The following is a 27,553-nucleotide window of genomic DNA, read 5'->3' as shown; positions in this document are numbered from 1 at the left end:
GAAATGATTTGAAAACCAGAGACAAATCTGGATGGAGGCGCAAATTTGGACACCAAAAGTTTCTATTGCTTACCTTTCAACACCAGCTTCGGGATCCTAACCCCAACTCCCCCCAACTCCAAACCTGGGCTCTTTGCATGCCACTTCCGAAACCTCCGGCTGTGAGAGGAACCGGACGCCTGGGTTGCTCACAGCTCACAGGCTCTTCTCTGAATCACAGCAGCTTCCTCTCACAGGATCTTTCTCACCAGCCCTTCCTCCTCCTGCCCCCTGAACAGCTGCCTGGTCCCTGCGAGGCCTTGGGTCTCTGAGCTGTCTTCTCCCAGGGTCTTGTGTCCACCCCGTGTGCCCCTGCTTCCACAGGCTTCCCCTCCACCTCCACCCCTGGGACTCTCCCGAGTACACTGGGCCTCCAGATCTGAAAAATAAGGTTTCTGACTCGTGAGATTCTCTGAGGTAGACCTGAGCAGACTGCATATGCCAGCGCATGCCTGTACCGTCCCTTCCTTTCATGGAGTTCCCTGTTGTGTCCTGGGGGACAACACTGGGGTTTGGTACTGTCAACAGCTTCCTCTCCCTCCACCCCTCAGGACCTTTCCCTCAATGTCAGGAAAAGATACCTATCTGGAAGGCCAAGTCTGGACTGCCCAGAGGTGAAGCCGAGGTCTGGGATGCGGGCAAAGCTGGGTAGAGAGGAGGACTGGGGCCCTGGAGGAAGAGAGATGGACTGAGGCGCTAGAGGGGAGATGGCCTTGGGTGTGGACCCCTGGTTGCCCAAGAGCAGACAACCCAGGTTACATAATTTGGCTCTTTCCACCTCCTTCCCCTGCTCCTAATTTTAGCAACCGAAATTCCACTCCCCCACAGGGCTCTTCCTCTGTCCATTCTGCTTCTATCCCATCCTCCCACAACCTCCTCATGGCCCCCAGCTTCAGCTGCCCCCAACTCAGATCGTTCAGTGACTCAGCAAAGGGAAAGCCCTGTGCTGGAGGAAGGGGGTGTTAAGTGGGGAGGAGGATGTGGTTCTGGTCGGGGAACTGGGGAGAGGAGGGAAACTGGTTTTGTTCCCTTTTTTTGCCTCTGTTCACATCTATTTCTCCAGTCACTGTCTGCAGAGTGCAGGAGCCCAGCGCAGGGAGGGGAGTGAGCCTGGTGGGCAACATGGGTCTTTTCAGGGCTGCCTGTGCATGAGGGTGAGCAAGCAGGGCCTTCCTGCCTCCCGCCGGGGGCATGGCTCAGTGTGTGCGTGCGTGTTGTAGGTGTGTAGGAGCTGCGGCTTTTGGCAGGCGGGGTGGGAAAGGAGATGTCACGTATGATGAAAACCACAGCAATGGAAAAAGGCAGAGGAGACACCGGGAGTGAGATGTGGAACCAGGTCTTATTAGGAAATGGAGGAGTCAAGGAGCAGTGGTGGTGGCCCATATCCTCCCCACCCCCACTCATTACAAGTTTCGCTCCCACCCCATATGCTTCGCGGTGGTGCAGCATCAGCTTCTTCCTCGTCATCCCCAGCCCTGACCTGCCCCTTACTACTGCCCTGCCCCTAAGGCTGCACTCCCTGCAGTTTCTCACTCTTTCCCTGGGGTCACTTGAGGGCCTCCGCATGGCGATTCAGGGCTTGAGAAAGGGCTGTCACAGCTCCCATCACGCGGCCCAGCTCCCAAGTCTCAATCTGGCTTCGGAATCGCTGCAGGAAGCGGTCAGGGTGCCAGCGGACCTGCTGGACCCTCAAGTACCTCCTCAGAGCCCCCTGCTCCTCCAAGGGGGGCCCTCTGGCCACCAGGGCTGCAGCCATGGCCTCTGGGTCCCCTCCCCCAGGGCAGGGCCAGGGCACATCGCCAAAGCGCCAGAGGCTGCCCCTCCCTGCTCCTCTTGGGTGCTCTGCCCTGGGCCCAGCCCTGGCCGGCTCTGGCCCTTGGTCCCCACGAGCCTCCTGTGCCCTCCTGGCTCGGCTCTCACGCAGTTCTTCCTCCTTGGCCCGGGCTCGCTCTCGGAAGAGCCGCTGTTCCTCCTCCTGCTGTCGCCAGTTGTGACTGGAGCCCTCAGCCCGCGGGGGTTGCCGGGCTCCCTCTGCCTCGTGCTGCTGCTGCTGCTTCTGAGCATGTTCCTGGGCCAGGCGATCTGACCAGGCTGCGAAGGACTCGGGTTCCTGGGTCTCATGGGAAGTATCATCTGTTTGGGAGGGCAGGATGGGTGTGGTCGGGGAGATGCCATGAGAAGGTGACAGGCAAGAGGGGCAGGGAGGTATAGAGGAAGGAGCACAGGAAGCCAGTGGGAGCACCCATACGGTAGGTACAGGAAAAGCCGTCAAAGGGAAGAAGGGCAGCTATGAATGGGAATGGATTCCTTACCTTCAAACCTCCCAATGACCTCCTGCCACTCATCCTCCAGCTCTCCCTGCAGCTTCTGCCTCCATTCCCGCTCCTTAGAGGCCTCATCTTCTTCCTCCTCTTCAGCAGAATCCCAGGGGGGGCCCCAGCCCAGAATTTGCCCAGGGGTCTCCCCATCCTTATTCTTTATTCCCATAGCAGAGGGGCAGCGACTCAGCAGTGGCAGGAAGAAGTCCGTGTAGGCTGTTGGTGGGAGAGCAGTGGGCAGAAATTAGCTGGGACTCCCACTCCTTGGCAGGGCTGCCATCTTGAATCCTGCTGGTCACTCACTCCCTTGGTCTTAGAGCAATGGAAAGGGTTGCCCACATGGAAGTCTCCTGGGTATTGGGAAATCACGGTCACTGACAAACATTTACTGATAGTTTACCACATGCGTGGTTAAGTGTGTAGTTTACAATACTCTGACCTGTGTTCCTACAAACCGTTTCAGTGTCCTAGGAGTTCTGCTATGTTAAATGACATTTTCTAGCCTGCCTCCAGCCACCGCGGACAATGTCAAAAACCCCTAACTATGTATTTAATTTTTAGTTAGAAAATATTGTCACTTTATAACTCTTAGTGTGTTTCTCATCCAAAACTATAATTCAGACTGGTAAAATACCTGAATATTTTACTCTGTACCATTATAGATATACAAATAAATAATAGGTGCCCTTGGACATAGCTCTTTTTCTTATTTATTTACCCATTTTGAGAGAGACAGAAGGAGTGTGAATGGGGAAGGGGTAGAGAGAGGGAGAAAGAGAGAATCCCAACCAGGCTCCACACTGTCAACACAGAGCCTGATGTGGGGCTTGCTCTCACGAAACCAGGAGATCATGACCTGAGCAGAAACAGAGAAGGATGCTTAACCGACTTGAGGCACCCAGGTGCCCCTTGCATTGCTTTTCAATTAACTGAGTAAAATAAATGTTTTCAGGCGAATTTCTCTCAGCCAGTCTCATGGGGCATACTGGAAGGGGGATTGGGAAGTAGAGGGTCCAGATCAGCAACGAGCTTGAGCTACAGAAATGTTCCCAGGAGCAGAGTAAGCTTGTTCTAAATGACTACTGACCTAGGGCAGCGGGAAAAGGCTGAGACAGAGCATCCCACCCAGGGCCTGGCTGACAGGAGGCTGAGGTAAACAAGAGAGGACTGACATTCCTGAACTCTCCTCTTCCTGAGTCCTCACTGCATTCACTCTAGCGTCAGCAGAAGGCCATGCTGCTCACTTCACTACCAACCCAACACTCTACTTCTGGTCAAGCCCACCCACCATGGCCACCAAGCACCTCTTCACTCCTGGGACAGAGGAAGGTGAGTGAAGTACCTTCCCTTCCTGTGGACCTACTTTCTCTCCCTAGGGCAGAAGGAAATGGGCTGGCAAACCTTAAATCTTTATTTTGTGGTACTGGACACTACTGGCCACGTGGCAAAAGGATGGGACAAGGGAAGGGTTGTCCTGTCACTGCCAGGAAGGCAGGAAAACAGAATGGGCCAACCTTGGCTAGCCGAGGCCCATCACCCCCCACCTATCACCTCTTGGTGCATCATTGAGTGCCGCCCAGCCCAAATCACTACAGGATGAGGGGAGGGGGCACTTATTACTGACGTGACCAGTCACAAGCCCTCCCAACTTGTCCCATCCAGCAAATACCTGGTCCTGTTTTTCAACTGTTTATTCCCAACTAGGGTTCACAGCACGTAGGATGGGTGGGTGCTCAGACTTGCATAGGAGGTTTTTTTTTCCCTTAAATAGTTTATTGTCAAGCTGGTTTCCATATAACAACCAGTGCTCATTCCAACAAGTGCCCTCCTCCGTGCCCATCACCCCCCTTCCCCTCTCCCCCATCTCCATCAGCCCTCAGTTTGTTCTCAGCATTCAAGAGTCTCTCATGGTTTGCCTCCCTCCCTCTCTCAAACTATTTTTCCCCTTCTTCTCCCCCATGGTCCTCCATTAAGTTCCTCCTAATCCTCCTATCCGAGCAAATATATGGTAGCTGTCCTTCTCTGCCTGACTTATTTTGCTCAGCATAACACCCTCAAGGTCCATCCATGTTGCTACACATGGCCAGATTTCATTCTTTCTCATTGCCATGTAGTATTCCATCATATAGATAAACCACATCTTCCTGATCCATTCGTCAGTTGATGGACACTTAGGCTCTTTCCATGATTTGGCTATTGTTGAGAGTGCTGCTATGAACATTGGGGTACATGTGCCCCTATCACATAGGAGGTTTTAAAATTCATAGGTTTTAAGGAGTAAGGCCTCCAACTATAAAACATGGCAAGTAAAATATGGTACAGCATATTAAATAACCACTAAAAACGATGCCTATGTGAGGACAAACCTGCCTATAAAATCATACATAGGATGCAGTCACAACCATGTGAAAAAAGAGGCCAAATCCTATGGTTAAAAAAATAAGTAGAAGGAAATGTGTAAAAATTCTAGTCTCTGTGTGGTAGGCCTATGGGTGACTGTGCTCCAATCTTACTTGGTAAATATTTTAATGTAAATGGGATACAACTAATGTGAAAAATGTTTTTCTTTATAAAGGATGAAGAATAAATTTGATCACTGTTAACCGTTTGCTGTGGTCCCTTCCAGTCCTGTCCTGGTGTATATAAATGCATATGTGGGGCAACTTTTATCAGAAGTATATAACCACGCTATATCTATTGTTTGGCAACTTGCTGTTTTCACTTAACGTCTCATTTGTATTTTTCCACAAGAGTATACACAGCCTACCTCATTCTTTTTTATGACTGTGTAGTGTTCCGCTATGTATATGAAACAAACATCTCCCACCCCCAGTCAACAGATTTTGTTTCCAAAAATGTTCAGCCTCCTACATATGTCTCTGTGGACAAGGAGTGGGGTAGCTTCTCGGAAGTGGAATTTCTGAGTCAAAGAACACGTGCGATTTTACTGAATTGCTCTCAAATTTGTGCCAATGTACATCCCTACATAGAATATGAGCGCCTGTGTCGTCCTTTACCAAAGTTGAGTATCAGCAACCCACTCTTTTAATTTTGCTCATCTGACAGATTAAAAAAAGATTAACTTTTTTCCTTTTTTAATATGTTTTGGCCCACTCTTTCTTCCTTTCTTTTTTTCTTTCCTTGTGTCTTTCTTTATTTAAAGATTTTATTTTAAGTAATCTCTATACCCAATATTGGCTTGAACTCATGACCCTGAGATCAAGAGTCACAATCTCTACCAACTGAGCCAGTCAGATGCTTCTCGCTCTTTATCTCTTTTGTGAATGACTTGTTCATATTCCTTGTCTACTTTTCCCTTGGATATTATACATGTAGACATGAGAGCTCTTTATATATTATAGATATCAACCCCTTGTGCCACATATTTGTAAATATTTTCTCCCATCCTTAAAAAGTTTTTATGTAGTTAAATCTGTATCAATATTTTCTTTCATTGCTTTTGGCTTTATTTCATCCTTAGAAAGGCTTTCTCCACTCTAAGATTATAAAAATATTCTCCAATGTTTTTTTCTGCTAATTTTTATTTTTAGAAATCCAAAAAAAAAAAAAGTATAGTACAATAAGCACCCCCATTCCTCCTACAAAGTATGTTACTGTCCTGTCATTTTTGCAACATTATTTTGTATTAAAGAAATAAAATATCATAGATAAAGCTAAAGCTTTCTCTAATATTGCTTCTAAATATTATTCCCCACCCGCCGCTTATCACCAGAGGAAACGCCTCCCATGAATTTGTTACATACTCTTCCTGTTGTACTTAGATATTTAAGCTGCTATTATCTTATTTTATTTATTTATTTATGAGAGAGAAATTTTAGAGAGAGAAAGTGTGGACAAACAGGGGAAAGGGTCAGGGAGAAAAGAGAATTTTAAGCAGGCTAAGTTGCTATTATTTATTTAATTTAGAGAGAGAAATTTTAGAGAGAGGTGTGGACAAGCAGAGGAAAGGGGCAGGGGGAGAAGAGACCTTTAAGCAGGCTCCATGCTTATTGTAGAGCCTGACATGGGTTTTGATCTCACAACCCTGGGATCATGACCTGAGCGGAAATCAAGAGGTAGATGCTCAACTGCTTGAGCCACTCGGGTGCCCCTATTATTTACATTTATTTATTTATGTATTAAATGTTTATTTTTGGGAGAGAGAGCACAAGTCGGGGAGAGACAGAGAGAGGGGGGACAGGATCTGAAGCAGGTTCTGAGCTGCCAGTGCAAAGCCTGACGTGGGACTTGAACCCACCAACCATGAGATCACGACACAAGTTGAAGTTGGATGCTCAACCGACTGAGCCACTGAGGTGCCCCTCCTGTAATTTACTTTTGAGTCAGGTGTGAGGTAGGAGTCCTTTCCCTAGATGAACCAAATGTTCCAAAATTGCTCACCACCCTCCAGTGATTTGAAATGCCACTTTTATCATCAATTTAGCAGTACATATCAACTTCCCAGTGTTCTTTAATTAATATGTTGTACTTTAATATTGAGAAAAATCTATATGAAAAAAATTGTGAAGTAAAAACGCACTCTGTGTCTTACTGATGGCAGCACTGTTCTTCCCCTCTCCATAAAAAGACATGATTTCTATTTTAAAGGCACATTCACACTAACTGGTATAACACGCTTTTTAAAAACACCAATATAGGAAGTTTATACTGAGTGATGATTGATGGAGGCACAGAGGAAGAAGAGGTAAAAGTGGGTACGGTGGGGATATCTGGATGGCTCAGTCAGTTAAGTGGCTCACTCTGGATTTCAGCTCAGGCCAGGACTTCACGGTCTGTGAGACTGACCCCACATTGGGCTCTGTGCTGACAGTGTGGAGTCCGCTTGGGGTTCTCTCTCTTCCCCTCTCTCTGCTCCTCCCCCGTTGTTCTCTGCCTTAAAATAAACAGGCATTAAAAAAAAATTACAAAAACAAAAAGCAGACAGGGTGGTCAGAAAGGGCTCTAAGGAGGAGGTGGCGCTTACGTTGGGCTGGAAAGGGAGGATAACCTAGCCAAGTGGAAATCAGGTGGATGGGAAGGCAAGTAAGAGACAGGCAGTCTTGTGAAAACATGCCTGGGGTCACTGAAGACAGAGCTATGTAGCTGGAGTTGCAGGTTTGTGGTTGTGCCATGGTAGGTAAGGCTGAAAGGCAAATGGAACATAAACCAGATGGCTCAGCTAGCTGCAAAATGGGGCCACCGCTTACTCCTACTGTGCAGGTCAAAGTGAGTAATGAGTGGTAGATGTCTGGTACTTTGCTGGCACAGAGCAGAAGTATAGTAAATGTTACATTAAAAAAACAAAACAAAACAAAACAAACAAACAAAAAACCAGGCTGGCTTTGGACTTAATCATTTTTGCAAAGACTGTTTCTTAGTGTTCACTAATTCTTGTATACAGAGAATGGTTATTGTCCAACTAAGGTGTGTTTATATGGGGGTCTGTGGCAACTAAGACCACTTCCTCATGAGGTGATGGGTCCCAAAAAGAAGTTACCAAAAGCCATCACAAGCTTCTCATTGGTTGTGACCTTACAGTCAAGATAATCCAGCACAAACTGCCTCATCCCTCACCTAATGTGTGAATGGGGGAAAAACCTCCCTTCCTCAGTGCATCCTGGGTCATTTCATCTGTTCAAAGAAAATATTTGCATTTAAAGACAGAATGGTCTCCAGAACAGCTCAAAGCTGAATAAGGAGGGCAATTTTAGCAAAGAGCCAGAGGGCCACCTGGTGGCAGGACTGTCAGGGGAACAGGAGGAAGTAAGGCCTGAGAGGACACCAGGGCTTGGGAGTGACCTGAGTGCAGGTCCCCCTTAGGAAGACAACAACCTGTCAGTTACGAGATTTCAGTAAGTTCCTAAATCTTCTGGGCCCTGCTTTCCTCATCTGTAATGGGATAATAGTGTCAATCCCATACGCTCTTAGATGTCAATATGATAACAGAAGATCCTGCCACACTATGAGATAGTTTTATTACTCAAAAAGCCATAGTAGGATAATACAAGAATAAAAATAACAATACTTGTCATCTAGTGAGTACCAGACCTGCCAAGTGCTTGCCTCATTTACTTGTCACAACTTTCATTTGAGAGAAGTTAAAATATTAAAAAAATAAAAAATTTTTAAAAAGGCAAATTAGGGTCATGGAAGTTAAGTCACATGTCACTGTTAACACAGCTGGCAAGTGGTAGAGGCTGAACTTGGAGGAGGTCTGGGATCTGCCACAGGGTTCTCTGCTCTCTTGCCGTGTATAATATGAGCTGTCAAATTAGATGCCTGCATTTCTCAAGCCTTCTCTTTTTGTTTTTAGTTAACAAAAAAACCTGAATATGCCAGCCTATCTCATTATGTTAAGGGGAATTAAAGGGGATTTTGAAAATTTACCGTACGGGGAGAAGCTTTTGGGGTGAGAGGGGTTTCTTTTGGGGAGCTGGAAGACGGTAATAGCAGCAATCAAACGGAGTAAAGGTTGTTCATCCCAACCCCGATTTTCCTCTAATGTTCTCACTCTAGAAGGAAAACCTCTAGAGGGATTTATCTTCCTAAGGGCTATTATCTCTACAGAGGTGCCTCCACTGTCAATAGGTCCCCACCTGAAACCCTCAGTGTCAAAGGTTTCTCAGAACTCAGATGTTTTTGGGATTTGGTAGGGCTGATCTGAAAGTACATACATTGTATCTAAGGTAGCGGAGGAAGGCCTGGGCAGCTCCAGTAACCAAACACCTTGAATGTTTCTGCAGTGAAATGTGTGAATATTGGCATCAGTAGGATAAAAATGAATGACAGATCGTCTCACTTTAGTTCAGGTTAGGTTTTGTCTCCAAACGAGTCTGGTGGCTGACTGATAAAAAATGTTTGGCTCTTAGTGTTTTGAGTTGCAGAACTGAGGGTAAGGGAGTATGGATCTGCTAATAACAGGAACAAGGGCCAAAATCTACTGAATGCTATCTCAGGCCAGGTGCTCTAATTATGTTCGGTGTCAGTTCATTCTCAAAACATATAGGACAGCCTGGGTGCTTTGAACATGGGCACTATTATTGTATAGTTCTACAATATATCACACAGGATAACACAGTCGTTAAGAGTACGGACGGTCTAGTTAGGCTGCCTGGGTTATAATCCCTGCTCTACCACTTTGTTGCTGGGTGACTCTGGCAAGTTACTTCTCTGTGCTGTTTTCCCACCCGAGAAATAGGGGATAATATTAATATTTATAATTACATAAGCATGTTGTGAGGACTAAATGAGTGGTTTTGTGAGAAGTGCTGGAATATAGCAAGAGTTATTATTTAATTTTGCATGGGGGCAAACTAAGCCTCAGGGAAGTTTAGGAAGTTGCCCAAGAATACTCAGCTGTTAATGTGGAGCTGGGATTTGAACCCAGGCAATCTAACTGCAGAGACTACCCTCTATCCTACTTTTTGTACTACAGGCAAACAACCAGTCAAGACACAGAGTAGCTACTAATCTAGAAAGATGTGAAAATTGAAGTTGCTATTTCAAGAATGCTGGGCTCTTCAGAGAATGAATGGTAGCTCAGTAACCTAAAGGCACAAATGACTGCCACATGTCAATGTGGAGAGCTACCTTCCTCCGAATCACTAGCTTATTTTTCAAATGTTGGCCTTCATCGCCTTCCCGCTCATGACCTTGTTCCCCACCAGGCAAACTCACCATCAGGGCCCTGGCGGGCAGCAGCGTGCAGCGCCGTGTCCCCGTGGCGGTCCTGGTGGGCAGGGTCAGCCCCAAGCCGAAGAAGCAGACACAGGGCGGGGGCATCGTGCCGGGCACAGGCCCGGTGCAGTGGTGGGGGTTGTCCAGCGTCTACATCAAGGCCCGGGTGTCGCTGGAGGAGGGCCTGGGCCCGGACCAGCCGTCCTGCAGACAAGTAACGACGGAAACGACGCTCTCGGCGTTGGCGGCGGGAAGTGGAGGCCATGGAAGTCTTGGGCTGAGGAAGGAAAAAAAGGCAGCAGTCAGGGCCCCAGCCTTGCTAGTCCCTCCCCCATCCCTGACAGTCCATCTTGTTCCTCCCTTCGGTTCCCCTTCTTTTTACATCTTCGGGAACAGATGAGGCCTATCCTAACGCTCATCCCTTAACCAGATGACAGGTTTGAAAACAGTTTTGAAGGGAGTTTGGGTCACAGATACTTTTAATGTAAAATCTGAGAAAATGGTAAATAATTGCTTTTGAGGCTCACTAGCCCAGATAAGTTTTAATACGGGACTTTGAAAAAGACAAATAATGATGAGGGACATTTATATCAACAGAAATCTGAATTTAAAAGTCACAGACAATTTCAAAATAATGATCTAGAAATTTTATATAATGTACCCGGCAGACAGATGTGGAGGCTTCTCCCTCTGGGACCTGGGGGGAGGGGTTACTCATCAGACCTGCCCCCCCCCGCCCCCCTAAGTACCCCCAGAGCTGTAGGCCCGAGGCCTGTGTTTAAGACGGTCGCAAGAAGGGAGGCGGGAAGGGCGGAGACAGTAGGCTGGCGGAAATGGCGCAAGTCGAGACGCAGGTAAAGGGCGGAAACGCACTTGGAAGGCACGTTACCGGATGTCGTCTCGCTCCGAGGGGACGGGAGGGGAACGGGGAGGGGGGTGGTGTTCCCTCAGTCTGGCCTCCGGGGGGAAACTAGGGGAAGTTAAGGTAAAGGGTCCGCCGGAAACGATAAGACTGGACGGTAGACGAGAAAAAGGAACCGAGCAAGGGAGGGTAAAAACGATGATTTAGAGATTTAGCCTCCCCCCACCCCCCGACAGGGAAGAGAGGAGATGGTTGAAAAATAGATGAGAAGAGAGAGAAAACAGTAGAGATGAAGAGGATTAAAAATCATGGTGAAAATGGAAAACCAAAACTAAAAACACGGTGAGGTCAAGAACTGGGACAAATCAAAAAAGACGCGTGAGGGACCTAAAAAAACAAGAGTAGGGCAAGGCAAATGAAAATTTAGACTTGGGAAAGATACAGAAAAAGAGATGAAAAAGGGAGGGAGAGAGAAAAACGAGAGGAAGAGAAGTAGGAAGAATTCAGAGAAACCCAGCATACCCTTTTCCCAACACACGACACATGTTGACTTCCTTCCCCCTTTTTCAACCCCTCTATGCCTCCTTTTTACTCCTCTCTGCCCCTCCCCCCGTTCCTAGGCGGCGGACCAGGAAACCCTGCACCTGCTGTGATGAGAGCGAGCAGCTCTGGGCCTGGTCTCTGCTGCTCCCAGGTGGTCCTTCTGGGTATTGCAAGTGTGGGAGGTAGGAGAAGAGACCAGCCATCCATGGGAGGATCAGTTTGGAGGAGACACCTGGTGCAGCAGGCTTAGCGGAAAGGGGGAGCACTAAGACCCAGGGACAGTGGAGGATTGGAGCGAGGAGCTGGAGGAAGAGGAGTAGGTGGTGTGTGTGCGTTGGGGGTTGGGGGGAGCCTTCTGGTACCTTGGTAGCATCCGAAACAGCATCAGCCATAACCATAGAAATGGCCAGTCAGTCTCAGGGTATCCAGCAGCTCCTGCAAGCTGAGAAGCGGGCGGCTGAGAAGGTGGCAGATGCCAGAAAGAGTGAGTTCCCTTTTCTCTCCCTTAGGAGTCTGGAAAGAAAATTGGGGTGCGAGGGGACAGCAAACATTTGAGTCCTTGGGATGGGGCGGAGGGAGAAAGCTGATGCTGTTGGGATGGCTGATTAGGAGGATGATTTTCGGGGGCTGATTACGAGGGTGGGTGTTAGAATCTAGCACCTGGTTGGCTGAGAGAAGGCAGAAAAATGTTCTGGAAAGGAATGACTCCTAGTATCACATTTTGTGAGGGGGTCTACTCCCACCCCCTATCTATTCTTCTACTTCCAGGGAAGGCCCGGCGTCTGAAGCAGGCAAAGGAGGAGGCACAGATGGAGGTGGAGCAGTACCGTCGGGAGCGGGAACAGGAATTCCAGAGCAAGCAGCAGGCGGTGCGTTGTGGGAGAGTTGAGATGGGATCCTGGGTGGAAGTTGGTAGGTGTATCTGACGATGTGTGTATGGGATGACCCTAAAAGAAAATAAGGTGGTAAAGGACTGAAGGAGACCCTTGGTAGGAACCATGTTATTGATCAAGATATGTGATATGTAAGAGAATCTGAGAGTTTTGAAAGACTTATATGGTTTGTGGGGGAGGGGGAATTGCCACCATCTGTGTGGAGTATGATGTCATTTGGGGTGGAAGGCAAAGTTTTATGGCCATGTGTAGTGAGGTAGTGGGGATTTTCCAGTTTTTTTAGGATGAAGTTGGATGTCAAGTCTCAAAGGAAAGGGAATTGTGTTGCTTTCTTTGGTGTCTGGATATTTCCATGGGATGAGGGTGGTTTTGGCAAGGACTTTTCTTCCTAGCCTTGCTCCAGGATCTTTCCCTCCACATACCTGGACCCTTCTTTCTGTGTTTCTGCTTTTGCTTTTCTCTTTTCCACCTCTTCTCCCCCCCCCCCCCCCCCCCCCCATGCTCATGCATGCCCACACACACTCTGTCTCTCTTTCTCTCTCTCAAAATAAATNCCCCCCCCCCCCCCCCCCAGGCCATGGGCTCTCAGGGGAACCTGTCTGCTGAGGTGGAGCAGGCTACAAGACGCCAGGTGCAGGGCATGCAGAGCTCCCAGCAGAGAAACCGTGAACGCGTCCTGGCCCAACTTCTTGGCATGGTTTGTGACGTCAGGCCCCAGGTCCACCCCAACTACCGGATTGCTGCCTAGGATCCACATAGGACCTGACTGTTCCCTTCCAGTTCCCTTCCTCAAAGAAATCCCCTAAACAAAATTACCACCCACCAACTTCACTGCTTCTTTCCCATTTTCTCTCCTTTCCATTTCCTAGAAATTCTAGGGGCAAGATCCAATAATTCTGTGAAATTTATAAGTATCTTGCTCAGATCTGAATCTCCTTCCTGTTCTTTAACCTTCACAGGGACTTGTAAACTCCCAAGTCACCCTCACCGAAACCCTCTGTGAAATTTGTAGCATGGAGAAGTAGGGATATGGAAAAAAAATTTGACTTCAGAGCCTGGAAACATTGGGTCCCTTTCCCAACCCTGCCACTTGCTGTCTGTGCACCCAGGACAGCTACTTAACCCATATCCAGTGTCCTCCTTTGCAAGACTGGCATGATGATGATGATTGTAGTAACAATAATACCTACCTTATGGGGCTGCTTCAATGATTAGGAATCACTCTGTAAAGAGCCTAGCATGGTTTCTGGCATGTAGCAGCTGTGATTCAATAAATGTCAGCCCTATGGTATTATTACCACCCCCTGCCCACCTGTCAAAACCAAAAAACAACTGTTTCTTCACATTTGTCAATGTCTCTCTAATATTACTAACTCATTCTGTGAACCTAGTAATTTTTCTGAAGAATTGGTTCTTCCCACCTCTCTTTTCCCAGAGACTTTATGATCCCGGGAAAGGAAATGGAGACCTTGTTTAGCCTCTCTACTGTGGTTCCAGGAGGATGTTGCATTTCTTAGTCTCTCTTTTTGTCTTAAATTGGCCTTTCTTTTTACTGGACTTCCCTCTTTCCTTTTCTGATCTCCCCAAAGACCCATCAGATGCCCACTGCTTCCTGAGATCCAGAGTGATGTTGTGTTCCCTTGTATGCATGGCCTTCCTTTCTACATCCTCAACACTCTTCCCTTTGTAACAATGAAAAAGTGTCAATAATAAAAAAAAAAAACCTATGGGCAAATCAATTGGTGTGTGAAGCAGCTTCCTTTTGCTTCATCATTTCTCACTTTCATTCACTCTCTTGTTCCTTATTTATGTATTCCTCAAATACCCAAAAGGGCTGTCCTTTGAAGCTTGTTGGAAAAACAAAAGCAACTAGTATGTTATTGTTTCTCTAAAGTGAGGAACATATGTGGTTCCTCTTTGGAAACCCTTCCCTGAGAACTATAGATGGCAACTATAGAGAAAAGCTGGGATGTATGAACAAGCACTCTTTGCCCCTTATTTTGCTTTATTTTTCTTCATGGCATTTATTACTACTTGACATTTGTTTATATGTTGTCTTCCCTGGAACGTGAACCCTGTAATGACGGGGCGATCAGTGAGTCCCCAAGTTAGCACTTGGCACAGGGTAGACAGTTGATAAATATTGTTTAATCAATTGATACTTAAAAGTCGGGAAAACTGCCCTTTATGTCTGACACCATCCTTGGATCACCGTTTCTCTTGGCCGCAGAAAACAATGCCCACTTCACCAAAGACTTGAACTAATGAGGTAATCCATAGTGTAATTATTAACCGCACTCTTTAAGTAGGGAGGCAGGATACCGTAGAGACTAAAGGGTGTTTAGATTAAACAACTAGCTTTGTTATTTTGCACATGTTGCTTTGTTTGTTACATTATGGGAATAATGGTACCTATTCCTTAGTGTTAAATGGTTAACTGTGGTAACAGGTAGAGAGCCGAACGTTTGCTGTCATTTTTGTTGACATCACATCTGACTTTGGTAGCATATCAAAAACTGGGTTATCAAATGTTTCATTAAGGAAAAAAATCAAGCTGAACAATGGGGCTACTGGAGGCGGGGCTCAAGACATTCTGGTCGAATTAACAATATTTGTATAACGTCATGTAACTCTCAAGCCCCACCATTTCTTTCAAACCTGAGGCAGAATCCGCTCAGTGGATTCAGAACACCTTCCAGACTCGAATTTTCTGCCCCACAGCCTCAGGGCCCTTGGGGCATCAACTACTGCGGCCAAAGGTTTGGACAAACACCTCTCACCACTGCAGGGTAAAGGGTAGAGGGGAGGACCCCTGCGCGCGGCTCAGACTCATTCCATTCCCTCAGCTGGAGTCCAATGTTCCCCAGCTCCAAAGCTGACGCACCCGGGTCACCTTGACTACCAGGCCAAGGACCCCGTGGGAACTCTCAGTCCCCGCCACCCTTGTTCCCCCGAGCGGTGAGCCCACGGAGGGGTGCCCGGAGAGAAGACCTGCCTGACAAGAACCTAAAGGAAGGGGTGAGGAGTAGAGAAGGGCACGAGAAAAAACATAACAGTAGGAGAGGATGCCAGTTTCCTTTATGCCCTTTGTTACTTGCGGTAGCGGTGGAGCTGGAAGTGGCTTTTAAAAAAAAATTTCACAGGCATTTTCTAAAGGCAACCCCAGAGCGCTCCGAACTATGGAATCGTGAAAGGTCTTCTTCCGGTCTCTTGCGCCTGCGCGCTGGCAGCCGAGAAGGCGGGAGGCCCGGGTGAGAGGGAAGCCGAGAACCGGAAGTGAAGGCAGATTCCCTCTCTCGTCGCTGTTGCCGCCGCCATATGCGCTCGCCTTGCTCAGGTAAGCTTTGGCCTTCTTTATCATCCGCCTCCATCTGCGTTTCTCTGCGGCCATCCTGTCCCATGGACTCCTGATACCGCTTCCACAGGCTGTGGTCTGGTCCCTGGGGCTTAGATGGGTCGTTATTTCTATTGCTTGCATCCCTTTTGAGCGCTCTTAATAATTACGGGGGGGGGGGGGAAGGTAGGGGGCCCAATCCAAGATGGTGGCACCAGCGCCATTGTGTTCCTTTTGCTCCCTGCTCCTTCGCTTGGCTCCTCGTTTCTTGGGGGCCCCAGTGATGGTGAGAGGCAGCGGTAGGTGCTCTCTGGCCCTGGGCATTTGCGGAGGGCGGGACTCTTTTCACATTCCTTCTCTTCTTTGGGTCTTCTTAATGGCCCAAGGTGGGAATAGGAGGAGGAGCCGTCTTCTGGGCCTAGTTGGATTTTTCTTACCTCGATTTACCAACCTTTACTTGGAATATTTTCCAAATCTTTATGCGTAATGTCAGTGTGTTTTTATCGGAAAGGAGTCTCACCTGAGAAGTAACGGAAGGGTGATAAGACCCCTTACTAAAGTTTGCGTTAAAGCTGGAGTGAGAGTTTATCTCAAATACCATTTTTCTTATTAATGGTAAGGGGGAGATTGTATTCGTCTCCGACCTAGTCATTTTTTAGTCTTCTCCCTAATCCCCACATTAATTACACAGGGATTTGTTAAGCACCAGGAGGAGGTTACTGAGGAGTGGGAGGTGGATGGCAGCCACATGATGTTTTTATTTTGAGAAGTGAGCACTCTGTGCAATGATGACCTTAATCTATCACCCTTGACTGATGGCTGCTTTGTTAGGGGTCAACACCTTGAGATGTAAGGAAAGCACAGAGTCTTCCTGTGAGAGTTTTTCGGGACTTGTCTTTATCTTGTCTCCATTCTCCACTCCCTTGATTCATTTTGCTTTTCATTATGTATTTTTTTTCACTGTTGTTACTTATAGATCAAGAGTTGCTGGTTCTCTCCATCGTACTTCCTGGTTTATGCTACTCTGATAACTAATCTTTTGGGAACTTGTGTCTTAACCGCCTCACCTGGGACCACTATATTATGTTTGTTTTTATGTTTTGTGTTCCTGTTACTTTTCTTTCCAGATAAAGCTGTCGTAGTATAGGCAAAGTGGGAAAAGTGTGGGGATGGAAAAGAGGCGGTGAAGGCTCTGCTCACGACTAAGTCTTTCATCTTGTTCTTTTTTTTAGCTCTTCTATCAGAAACTAGGTTGTTCGTTTTTTTAAACTGTTGCTCAAGCCCCCACTCTCCTCCCTTGTTTTCACTTACTCTGCGAGAACCCATCCGGAGACTCCTCCCCTTCTCCCCCTGCTGGCCCAGTAATGGCAGAGAACGATGTGGACAATGAGCTCTTGGACTATGAAGAAGATGAGGTGGAGACAGCAGCAGGAGGAGACGGGGCTGAGGCCCCTGCCAAGAAGGATGTCAAGGGCTCCTATGTCTCCATCCACAGCTCTGGCTTTCGTGACTTCCTACTGAAGCCAGAGTTGCTCCGGGCCATTGTTGACTGTGGCTTTGAGCATCCATCGGAAGGTAAATTTCCTGCTGGGCCTGGAGTATTCATTAGGTTCTTTAAGGGAACAAGAAACAGGTGTGTAAAACAGCTCCTCAGGTAATACGTATTCATTTAGGGTAGATCAGAAAATAAAGTATCAAGAACTGTTTTAATGTTAGGAGAGATTTAAATAGATTGGTTTTTCTTTCATGACAGTGTGAAAAAGCTAGAGACCTAAAAGCAACTTCTAGGTCTGCTGTTTGTTGTTATGACTGGTTTTTCTCTTTGTCTACTTTTTTCCCTTTAAGTTTATTTTTTTTGGGTGGGGGAGAGGAGGAGTGAGGGAGGGGCAAAGAGAGGAGAGAATCTCCTCCACAATGTCAGTGCAGAGCCCAACGTGGAACTTGATCCCGTGAACTGCAAGATCATGACATGAGCCAAAACCAAGAGTTGGATGCTTACTGATTGAGCCACAGAGGTGCCCCTTTGTCTGCTTGTTCTTAATTTTGTTATTAGGCTTCTAATTTTGAATTTCCAGAGAGAAGCTGGTTGGACTTTAGTCTCTATTGGGTCAGGCCAACTCTGGTGTCTAGTGTCTTTATGGCTGATGTATAATGGGCTTCTTTGAGTGAGCTGCCAAGCCCTTCATTTGTGTCCAGGGTTACTAAGCCTAAAGATGGCAAGCTAAGTAGGAGGAACGGCCTGGGAAAGGCACTCAGATGCCATGGATTGTTACAGATTAAGGGGAATAGATTACAGATTAAGAGAAACAGTCAGGAGCACCAAAGGTGAAGTGTTGGCAGGTGCAGGATGGTTGTTAGGAGGGTGGGGACCGGCCATAGAACTTGGGAGGTCTGCTTTTGGGATGAATTTGAAGGAGCAGAGAGGTATAAAGGGTCTGGAAGTTGATAAGAACCTTTAAGAATTGAGCGGTGAGAAATGGGTTTGGAATGGTGAAAAAGATTGTGGAGTTACTGCTAGAGATTGACGAAGTCTAATTTATCTCTCTCCCCTCTCCCCACCTTCTAGTCCAGCATGAGTGCATTCCTCAGGCCATTTTGGGAATGGATGTTCTATGCCAGGCCAAGTCAGGCATGGGAAAGACAGCAGTGTTTGTGCTGGCCACACTGCAACAGCTGGAGCCGGTTACTGGACAGGTATACTTGGGGAAAGTGCTGTGGAAGACATTTTGGTTAGGAATATTTGAGAAGGGTGTTTTGCCTCAGCCACAGGATGCATTCAGAGCCATAAGTTTGTTGCTAAATGATCTCTCTTACCTTTGTCTGATGGCCATATGGGATATTGCATAGTAATTGTGTTGTTAATGATTTAGATCTTGGAATTGAGGTCATTTATGATCTATCCCGGTGTATTTTTGTAACCATCGTTTCCTGGAAGGAATAGTAAAGGGATATACTGTTTGTCTGCTCTCCCCACCCCAAGGTGTCTGTGCTGGTGATGTGTCACACTCGGGAGTTGGCTTTTCAGATCAGCAAGGAATATGAGCGCTTCTCTAAATACATGCCCAATGTCAAGGTAAGCCAGGGTAAGAGATCTGGGAGGGTGAGGGTGTGGGGAGTTGGAGGCATTGAAGACTTGTAGATCAGCAACCTTCATGTCCATAGATGTTAAATTACTCTTACGTGAATGTCATTTATGTGTTATTGGTGGTAAGTTTCTGCAGACTTTGGTATGCAAGGGATTTACAGTCTGTGGTTCATTTGAATACATTGTAATTTTTGAGAGGTTGGCTATACTCTAATTTTGGAAAATCTTTAGTTTGCCTTGGTTTTTAACACACTGTGTTAATATACCTGTGTGGCAGGAGACTGCATGGTTAGGCTATGGAGGGTGCTTTCCAGGAGACCACGCTTTTGTTTACTACTTCTTTACATTGACTTTGAATGATTTCACTGTGCTTTGGTTGAGTTTGAGAATTCTGGGGTGTGTGGCAAGAGAAGCTGGAAGCTCCAAAACATCTCTAGTGTGGTGTGTGAATTTTGAGGATTCTTGAAAAGGACAGAAAATTGAAAGGCATTTGGTGACCACAACAGAATAGGCTTGGGTTGTTTTCCATCTATAACCTTGGTTTTTATAGTGTGGTTTCCAAACCCATAGTTTCAGTATCATTTGGAAGCCTGATGGAAATGCAGATTATGTGGGAAGCACCCCAGACCTACTGAGTATGAATATGTATTTAAACAAGATCTCCAGGTAATTGGAGTTTGAGAAGCATTGATGTGTATAACTTCCTAGGATGTGGTGAAGAACAGTACTTTTGTTTGGATTGTTGTGATTTTCCCGTTACTTACTATTTTATGTTTTAAAGGAACTGGGAATGTTTTGAGTCATAGTGCCAAACAAAAAATAGTTCACTTAAAAACCAGAATAGCAACAGCAGTATCTGTGTGATAAACATGTTTTGAGTAATCTAAAAGGTTCCGTAACAAAAAGATTTGGGTTCTCCTGTCTCTGCACTTCACAGAAGGTAATCGCTAGTTAACCTTTTTTGCTTTTTTCCCCTAATGGCTCTGTGACACGAATTATTAGGCACTGTTCTCTCAATCTTTTCATGAGAGATGAGTTTGTTGTTTGAAAATTTTAATTTTTTAAAAGTAATGTAAATGCTATATATGTGTGACACATACCTCTGTTCTACATTGTCAGTATCGTCNTTAAACAAGATCTCCAGGTAATTGGAGTTTGAGAAGCATTGATGTGTATAACTTCCTAGGATGTGGTGAAGAACAGTACTTTTGTTTGGATTGTTGTGATTTTCCCGTTACTTACTATTTTATGTTTTAAAGGAACTGGGAATGTTTTGAGTCATAGTGCCAAACAAAAAATAGTTCACTTAAAAACCAGAATAGCAACAGCAGTATCTGTGTGATAAACATGTTTTGAGTAATCTAAAAGGTTCCGTAACAAAAAGATTTGGGTTCTCCTGTCTCTGCACTTCACAGAAGGTAATCACTAGTTAACCTTTTTTGCTTTTTTCCCCTAATGGCTCTGTGACACGAATTATTAGGCACTGTTCTCTCAATCTTTTCATGAGAGATGAGTTTGTTGTTTGAAAATTTTAATTTTTTAAAAGTAATGTAAATGCTATATATGTGTGACATACCTCTGTTCTACATTGTTAGTATCGTTAGTATTTACTTTTTGTTCTTTCACTGGAGCAGTCTTGCTGCTGGTTGATTCTAAAAGTTGAAAACCAGAAAATGGTTTCCATTGTTAGGAGTGGAGACATTTATTGTTGGGCTTATTAGTGAGCTAGAATTGCACTTTCTCCTCTATAGGTCCAGCTCGTTAGCTCCTGTGGCTCAAAAGACAACATTCTTTTTTTTTTTCTTTCTTTTTTTAAGTTTATTTCAGTAATGTCTATGCCCAGTGTGTGTCTTAAACTCAGGAGCCCAAAATCAAGTTGCATGTTCTTCTGACTGAGGCAACCAGGCACCTCAAAAGAGAATATTGTTGGTGTCAAGATCAAATGCAAATTGTCACGACATAATTCTTTTGTTCAAAATTGTGCTAAAGTGATTTGTTCAAGAGGTGGTGGTTAGTTTTACAGAATACCCTATCTCTGGATTTGTCTGGTTACTCCGTTACGGGATTGTTTAACTTGTTCTTTCCTTCAGTATTTCCTTTAACTGAAATATTAATTTGGAAGCTCAGCTGACTGAAGTTAAACATTTTTGGCAAGAATTCTTCCTAGTTGATATGCTGTGTACCTCCTGTTTTGATGCAGATTTGGTTCTGTAATTAGTGACTTTAGTTTCATTGTGACAGTCTGATTCTGTAATTGATCTTCTCTCCTTGAAACTAGAAAGCAGTTTTTGGTGTCACGTGATCCTGTAGTAAGGCCTAGATCCTCAACGGATACTTCTTTAATGTTTATAACATGGAGTAATGTGTTTAGCAATAACGTTTGTGCAGAGGCATTTAAAGGTCTGAGTTCAGTTAGGAAACGACGTTCCATGAGCTTTTCATGGTGCTTTACACTCTGGTGATTTCTGGCTGTCCTTATTCTTACAATGAAGTGTGGCCATAGCATCATGGGAAGGAAGATTATTACATTGTCAGAGAAAATTCTAGTCCTGATGCTCTCAATTAGCCACATAACTCTGGGCAAGTCACTTTTGTTTCTTAACTTTAGTGTTTGGGGGATGTAATAAGAATTTTAGATTAAGTGATCTTTGGTGTTCCTTTTAGCTTTGAAACACTCTTAAGTTCATTTAGATTAAACTGAAAGGATGGAAACTATGGGAAGATTGGACTCTTTCCTTCCTGTGAGACACTGTTATCTTCTGGGTTACTACAGGTCGCGGTGTTTTTTGGTGGTCTGTCTATCAAGAAGGATGAAGAGGTGCTGAAGAAAAACTGCCCGCATATCGTCGTGGGGACCCCTGGCCGCATCCTAGCCCTGGCTCGAAATAAGAGCCTTAATCTCAAACACATTAAACATTTTATCTTGGATGAATGTGATAAGATGCTTGAACAGCTCGGTGAGTGGCAGTGCTGGCATGGGGGCTGGTGATCAGGGAGTTGCCCTTTAGAGCCAAATGATGTTTTTTTGATTCAGGAGCACTTTAGTGCTGGGACGACTCTTCATCTATCACCCATGACTGATGGCTCTGGCTCCCCTGTCGATTTTTATTAGGCTTTTTAAGCAACTTTGGTGAGCAAGGAGAAGTGTGTTTTGTCCTTTCTGTGATAGAGGTTTCTTTTTCTTTGAGAGGAGTGGCTTTGCTGATCTTAAAGGTTTTTTTGTTTGTTTTTGTTTTTAATATTTTTTATTTATTTCTAGGAGAGAGAGAGAGACAGCGTGAGCAGGGGAGGGTCAGAGAGAGAGGGAGTCACAGACTGAAACAGGCTCCAGGCCCTGAGCTGGCAGTCAGCACAGAGCCCGACGCGGGGCTCGAACCCACGAACCGCGAGATCATGACCTACGCGAAAGTCGGATGCTTAACCAACTAAGCCACCCAGGCGCCCCACTTAAAGTTTTTTTTTAAAGTTTATTTACTTTTAAAACCGAGAGAGACAGAGCATGAGCAGGAGAGGTTCAGAGGGAGAGGGAGACACAGAATCCGAAACAGGCTCCAGGCTCTGAGCTGCCAGCATAGAATGTGATGCAGGGCTTGAACCCACAAACCGTGAGATCATGACCTGAGCCGAAGTCGGGCGCTTAACCGACTGAGCCACCCAGGCGCCCCAGTTTTGCTGATCCTCAGACCTCACCCACGCCACAGTTCTCTCCTTTGGGGATTCTTACACTGGGTGTCAGGGGTGGGGTAATTAACTGAAGGAAGAAGGCTGTTTACTCCCTGGCATCCTCTGTGCAGCATTTATCAGTTTATAGATGAATAGATCTTTAGACCTAAGTTCTAGGATTAATATGGAGAGTTTATGGGGATTTTCTGTATTCCAGTGTGTCGCGTGGGGTTAAGAAAGGAAAATTGTTTGTGAGACCCACACTTAGTAGATGAGAGAGTCGGGATGGTGTAGCCCCAGGGGCAAGTCATTCCAAATGATCTTTGACTATTTTAATGTGAGCTATAAGATGGGCTCCAGGTAGAGATGTCTTAATTGCCTGGCTGGATAGGAAGGTGTGATCTAGAGGAGCCATGGAAGGGACTCTGACAACTAGAGTGTAACTGGGTACGTAATATTATTAGACAGCTGGGGTGAGGGGAGAAAGGGAGAAGGACCTTGTAAAGAGCTTCTTAAGGATTTTATGCATCTGAGCCTCTGCAGTGGGCTTTATCTCTGTATCATAATTGTGAGCTTTGGGGTTTTTTTTCATCTCATTTCCTGCCTGGTTAAAACAGAGCTGGAATCTGAGTCTTTATTTCAGATTCCACTATGTGTTATTTCCATTGTGTTATTACAGTGGATGTGATTGTATGGTTGGAATAAATGGAGACCTGAGACAAAGCTTACCCATTTCCAGCAGCCATTACCTCATTGGGCAGTCTCTGGTTTTTGTGTATGACGTATGCTGCTTTGCTCCTATAATCTTTTTCCTTTTCTCTTGTAGACATGCGTCGGGATGTCCAGGAAATTTTTCGCATGACCCCACATGAGAAGCAGGTCATGATGTTCAGTGCTACCTTGAGCAAAGAGATCCGTCCAGTCTGCCGCAAGTTCATGCAAGACGTAAATACCCTTCTACCTTCTCTCCCTCCACTCCCCGCCCACTGCCTCCTCCCCTTCCGCGCCCTCTTCCTCCAGACTCCTTTGTCCTTCAAGTGCCAAGAAGGGGGCACGTGCCCATCTGGGAGTGATGACTCCTTGAAGAGACACATAGAGGCAGAGACAGCTAGTGTTAGGGTCTGCGCGGGCGCCAGGGAAACTCCGGAAGACTTGGTCGGGTTAACTTGAGAGCGGGTAGTGTTCGACCGTTTTTTTCATCACAGCATTTTTGAACCTCTTCTTATTTTTGGGGGGAGGGCAGCATTTTCTGCCCTACCACCCACCCATCGTCTCCTACACACCCCTTTACAGCCACGCACCCTCAAGGTGGCATCGAGCACACAGTTGGAGCCTTCTGCTCCCCAAAACTCATAACCTCCCGGTGGCAGGAGAGCAAGAGAGGGACAGACAGATGGCAGGGCATGTCCAAAAGAAGAGCAAACAGCACAAATGAATCCGCTCCCTCCCCACCTCCAGGGGTGGGGGCCTTTGGCACCTCAGTCCCCGATCCCTTACTCCTTACCATCCATACCTCCTCGCACCCATCTGGAAGCTCGGTTGATGTGAGCCGGCAGCGGAGAAGCACCGTGGAGCGGCGGGGGAAATGCGGACGGCACCCAGCGGTGGATGGCGGCAGCGGAGGCCGCGGGGAAACCTGACCAGGAAGCTGAGGACCAAACCAGCCTCTTTTTCCGTTCCCGGTTTTTTTCCTGAATCCAAGGCGTGCCGTGCTCCCCATTTCCCCCAATATGTGTTGGGGGGAGGGGTGTCCCGAAAGGGGGGGTAGATTTTTTTTTTCTTTTTTAAGACAATTTTTTTTAATACTCAGAGGAGAGGGATGTGGGAAAGGTAAAGTGAGGAGCTCCACTTGGAAGTAACCAGGTGGGTGTTCGGGTTTGGAGCTAGACCGGGCCTGTCGTATAAGTAGTGCAGTGTGTTCTTTTCCCAGCTTGTACTGCTCCATCCCATGGGATGTTAGCGGACTTTAGCTATACTTGAGGCTAGAATTAGATTTGAAGGAGGTCATGGAACTTCTTTTTGGAAAGCTAGCCTGCTAGCTTTCTGGGATTGGGTTTTCTCCCGTGACACACATCCTTTACTAAAATCTTGGACCCTGGGTGTTCATGTTAATTATGTCCCCAGGTTAGTGAAGAGCGCTAGGAAAATTGGGCTTTAGAGTGCAGTCGTGTCAATTTGTTGTTTTATTTTTCTATGCTACCTTCCTCCCCTTCAAGGGTTTTGTGAGTGTGCGTGCGTGCGTGTGTGTGCATTTTTTTAAAAAAAAGACGAGTGTTTATCGCTCTGAATTTGCTTCTTAGCACCATTTATTGGTACCTTCAATGTAATACTGTAGTTGGTTTGACTCTTAGTTTAGAGACCAGTGTCATCTAAATTGTTCCCTTGTGGTCGGAGGACAAGTTGTTAACTCACCTTGAGTAATGCTTTTCTTTTTATGGCATTTTGATTATGTCCATTGTAGCATTCTAATCTTAACAGATATCCACCCTCCTAATGTGGATATGATTCTCTTAGTTGAGAGAATACTCAAATGGAGCAATTTCTCTCCTCCTTCTTGTATTATAACTAGCTTTGGTGGAGTTATTCTGACATTGAGTCACTGTCCCACCAATTCCCTGATATTTGGATCACATTCGCCCTTTGGGGATCATCTCCCATTGTTTTCTTTCCTCTACCACTGCCCTTTGAGTAATGGCATCTTGCCATTGTGTGGTCTCACTGATCCTTTACCTCCCTGCAAATTTCCCTTCCCATGACAGTTTGTAGTTGGGCATTCTTAAGACTTGATAGGAAGGAAATTAGATCTAATGTGGAAGAGACCACATTAAAATGGGGGTGTTTTTGGGGATGTGGTGGGGTTTTCAATCTTCTCTCTTCTCCCCATCCCCCCCATGGGGTGTATTGGAGATCAAGTTCCTCCACCCNGGATGATGAGACGAAGCTGACGCTGCATGGGTTGCAGCAGTACTACGTGAAACTGAAGGACAACGAGAAGAACCGGAAGCTCTTTGACCTTCTCGATGTCCTTGAGTTCAATCAGGTCAGTTGTTCAAGGTCCAGTAGGGGGATGAGCACGTCTCCAACTGTAGCAGAAACCTGGTTAAGTACCCTTTAATTGAGGATATGACCCATGTGATGTGAGAGAATGGTGGAGAAATTGTCTTTTAATGAAATTCTTTTAAGTGAGAATGTCTTTTGGGGCTGAGCACGAACAAGGTGGGAACAGCTGCGTTTCTGTTCCATGGCTGTCACAGCCGGTATTTAGTAATTAAAAATCTCAATGAAGAAAATCCTTGAGGGGATTTAATCTTCTAAAAGTTCCAAAGTAGCTTGGGTTTGTTGGGTTCTTAAATTTGTTTCTTGTGCTATTTACCAAGAAGAAGCGTTCCATCACTTGTGTGGTTTATTTGCACCAAAAACTTTCTAAAATTAAGGTAAAATGCTTATGTTTGATGTTTTTGATGAGGAGGAAATATTGGTCATGGTCTTTTCAGACTTAGTTTTAATTTTTACCACTTTCTCATGAGGTAGCCTCATTCTTGTCTCTCAACACACCTGGTCGTTTTGGTTATTCTCTGTACCTTCTCTGCAGCATGGCTGCTCAGGAGAAATCAAAGCTGAGAGAGAAAGGCTAGGTTATATTTAGAACAGAAGAATATATGGGATGGACTAGGAGGAATTCCTTTAGAAGAGTGTAGTTACTGAAAATCCTCCTTGCATGTAATCTCTCTCATATTCCACACGGGCCCACATCCCCGTACTCTCCACACACAGGTGGTGATCTTTGTGAAATCTGTGCAGCGTTGCATTGCCCTGGCCCAGCTTTTAGTGGAGCAGAACTTCCCAGCCATTGCCATCCACCGAGGGATGCCCCAGGAGGAGAGGTGAGTCAGAGATGGAAAGATGTTTTGTGTCCTTGGGAAGGAAAAGAGACCATTGAGAGAAAGGACTCAACATTTTTCTAATTTCCTTTCTCACAAAGGCTTTCTCGGTATCAGCAGTTTAAAGATTTTCAACGACGAATTCTTGTGGCCACCAACCTTTTTGGCCGAGGCATGGACATTGAGCGGGTGAACATTGCCTTCAACTATGACATGCCTGAGGATTCTGACACCTACCTGCATCGGGTAAGCAGCACACCCACACGGGCATCCCAGTGTCTCCTCCCACCCCCTGATTTTCTGTCTTCATACCTTACATCTTCATCCCTTCTATTTTGGGTGTCTTCCTACTTTGGGGTCTTCCCAGTGCCACCCTCTGTCTCCTTCCAGGTGGCTCGAGCAGGCCGGTTTGGCACCAAGGGCTTGGCCATCACGTTTGTGTCAGATGAAAATGACGCCAAGATCCTCAATGACGTGCAGGATCGTTTTGAAGTCAATATTAGTGAGCTGCCTGATGAGATAGACATTTCCTCCTACAGTGAGTATTGGCCTCGTGAGACTGGCTCCTCAGTTTTTCAGTCTCCTTGTTCCTTAGTGTGTTTGTTTTAAATCCCATTATGTACATAAGGTCTCTGGTGCATAACCAGCAATTGACAAGCTCATGTGACCTCATCTTGATGCCCTTATTGAGATGTGTAGTTGAGCTCTATGTGGGGTCTCTTTCTCATGACAAATTATGTCTCTTTCCCCACTCCCAGTCCTCTGTACTTATAAACTACACAGACATCTGCATGTATTGGGCGGGGGGTGGTTTCTGTCAGCCTTGCCACTTCCATGTCTTAGAAATTCTAATTGTGCCATGTTTTCTCTTCAGTTGAACAGACGCGGTAGAGGACTCACCCATCGTTTTGGAATGTGACAGTCTGTCCCTCTTCAGGAGATGACAGCAGGCATGGGGGTGAAGGAGACACTACTGCCACCTACCCTGGCAACCCCCAACCCCTACCCCACGACTTCCCCCTTTTGCATCACCACCACTCCCTAAACTCCTCTATTTCCTGAATTGTCTGAATTTTTTTTTTAACAAAACTAAAAAACACATGCGTCTGTGGTGTCTGTAAATGCTCCATCCCTTTATTGGATTTGGCGTGAAGTTAGGCCATGATTCAGTGTATATTTCTATAAGGTACTGTGTGCCCTACTGTGGGGCCCAGGTCAGTGGGGAGGGAATAAAGGTGGGGGGATGTGACTGAGAAGA

General features: G+C 46.1%; 3 protein-coding genes and 2 non-coding genes across 11 annotated transcripts; 4 read left to right on the top strand and 1 right to left on the bottom strand.

Annotated features, from left to right (window-relative positions):
• Positions 1 to 1,359: 1,359 nt before the first annotated feature.
• On the bottom strand, positions 1,360 to 11,505 carry NFKBIL1 (NFKB inhibitor like 1). Of its 4 annotated transcripts, none has more exons than XM_077760878.1 (4): positions 11,419 to 11,505; positions 10,035 to 10,311; positions 2,352 to 2,573; positions 1,360 to 2,172 (listed from the first exon to the last, which is right to left on the bottom strand). In XM_077760878.1, the coding sequence occupies exons 2-4, from the start codon at positions 10,297 to 10,299 to the stop codon at positions 1,586 to 1,588; spliced, it is 1,074 nt and encodes a 357-aa protein (XP_077617004.1). In that variant the 5' UTR covers positions 10,300 to 10,311; positions 11,419 to 11,505; the 3' UTR covers positions 1,360 to 1,585. The 4 variants fall into 4 exon arrangements, with proteins under 4 accessions (XP_077617004.1, XP_077617005.1, XP_077617003.1 ...); XM_077760879.1 differs by lacking the exon at positions 11,419 to 11,505 and adding an exon at positions 10,908 to 10,958; XM_077760877.1 differs by lacking the exon at positions 11,419 to 11,505 and adding an exon at positions 10,696 to 10,848.
• On the top strand, positions 11,023 to 14,071 carry ATP6V1G2 (ATPase H+ transporting V1 subunit G2). 4 transcript variants are annotated; one of them, XM_077760886.1, is made up of 5 exons: positions 11,027 to 11,238; positions 11,517 to 11,590; positions 12,208 to 12,308; positions 12,907 to 13,029; positions 13,768 to 14,071. In XM_077760886.1, exons 1-5 carry the CDS (start codon positions 11,186 to 11,188, stop codon positions 13,807 to 13,809), a joined length of 393 nt encoding a protein of 130 aa, XP_077617012.1. In that variant the 5' UTR covers positions 11,027 to 11,185; the 3' UTR covers positions 13,810 to 14,071. The 4 variants fall into 4 exon arrangements, with proteins under 4 accessions (XP_077617011.1, XP_077617014.1, XP_077617012.1 ...); XM_077760885.1 differs by having other exon boundaries at positions 11,023 to 11,238; positions 12,907 to 14,071; XM_077760888.1 differs by having other exon boundaries at positions 11,023 to 11,238; positions 11,517 to 11,621; positions 12,907 to 14,071.
• A 1,493-nt stretch (positions 14,072 to 15,564) lies between these two features.
• Positions 15,565 to 27,394, top strand: DDX39B (DExD-box helicase 39B). Its single transcript, XM_077760871.1, has 12 exons — positions 15,565 to 15,669; positions 16,899 to 17,241; positions 18,233 to 18,360; positions 18,647 to 18,739; positions 21,525 to 21,708; positions 23,241 to 23,582; positions 23,873 to 24,008; positions 25,322 to 25,454; positions 26,189 to 26,298; positions 26,397 to 26,541; positions 26,686 to 26,833; positions 27,170 to 27,394. Exons 2-12 carry the CDS (start codon positions 17,031 to 17,033, stop codon positions 27,184 to 27,186), a joined length of 1,647 nt encoding a protein of 548 aa, XP_077616997.1. The 5' UTR covers positions 15,565 to 15,669; positions 16,899 to 17,030; the 3' UTR covers positions 27,187 to 27,394.
• On the top strand, positions 16,410 to 16,487 carry LOC144229020 (small nucleolar RNA SNORD83). Its single transcript, XR_013334330.1, has one exon. It is a non-coding gene; the product is annotated as a small nucleolar RNA SNORD83 (small nucleolar RNA).
• Positions 21,761 to 21,837, top strand: LOC144229022 (small nucleolar RNA SNORD83). The gene has a single exon (XR_013334331.1). It is a non-coding gene; the product is annotated as a small nucleolar RNA SNORD83 (small nucleolar RNA).
• Positions 27,395 to 27,553: the final 159 nt, after the last annotated feature.

The sequence above is a fragment of the Crocuta crocuta genome, unplaced genomic scaffold (genome assembly GCF_008692635.1).
Source record: "Crocuta crocuta isolate KB4526 unplaced genomic scaffold, BGI_CrCroc_1.0 scaffold762, whole genome shotgun sequence".
Lineage (NCBI taxonomy): Eukaryota > Metazoa > Chordata > Mammalia > Carnivora > Hyaenidae > Crocuta > Crocuta crocuta.
Note: the sequence above shows the minus strand (reverse complement) of the source record. Positions and strands in the feature narration are given on the sequence as shown.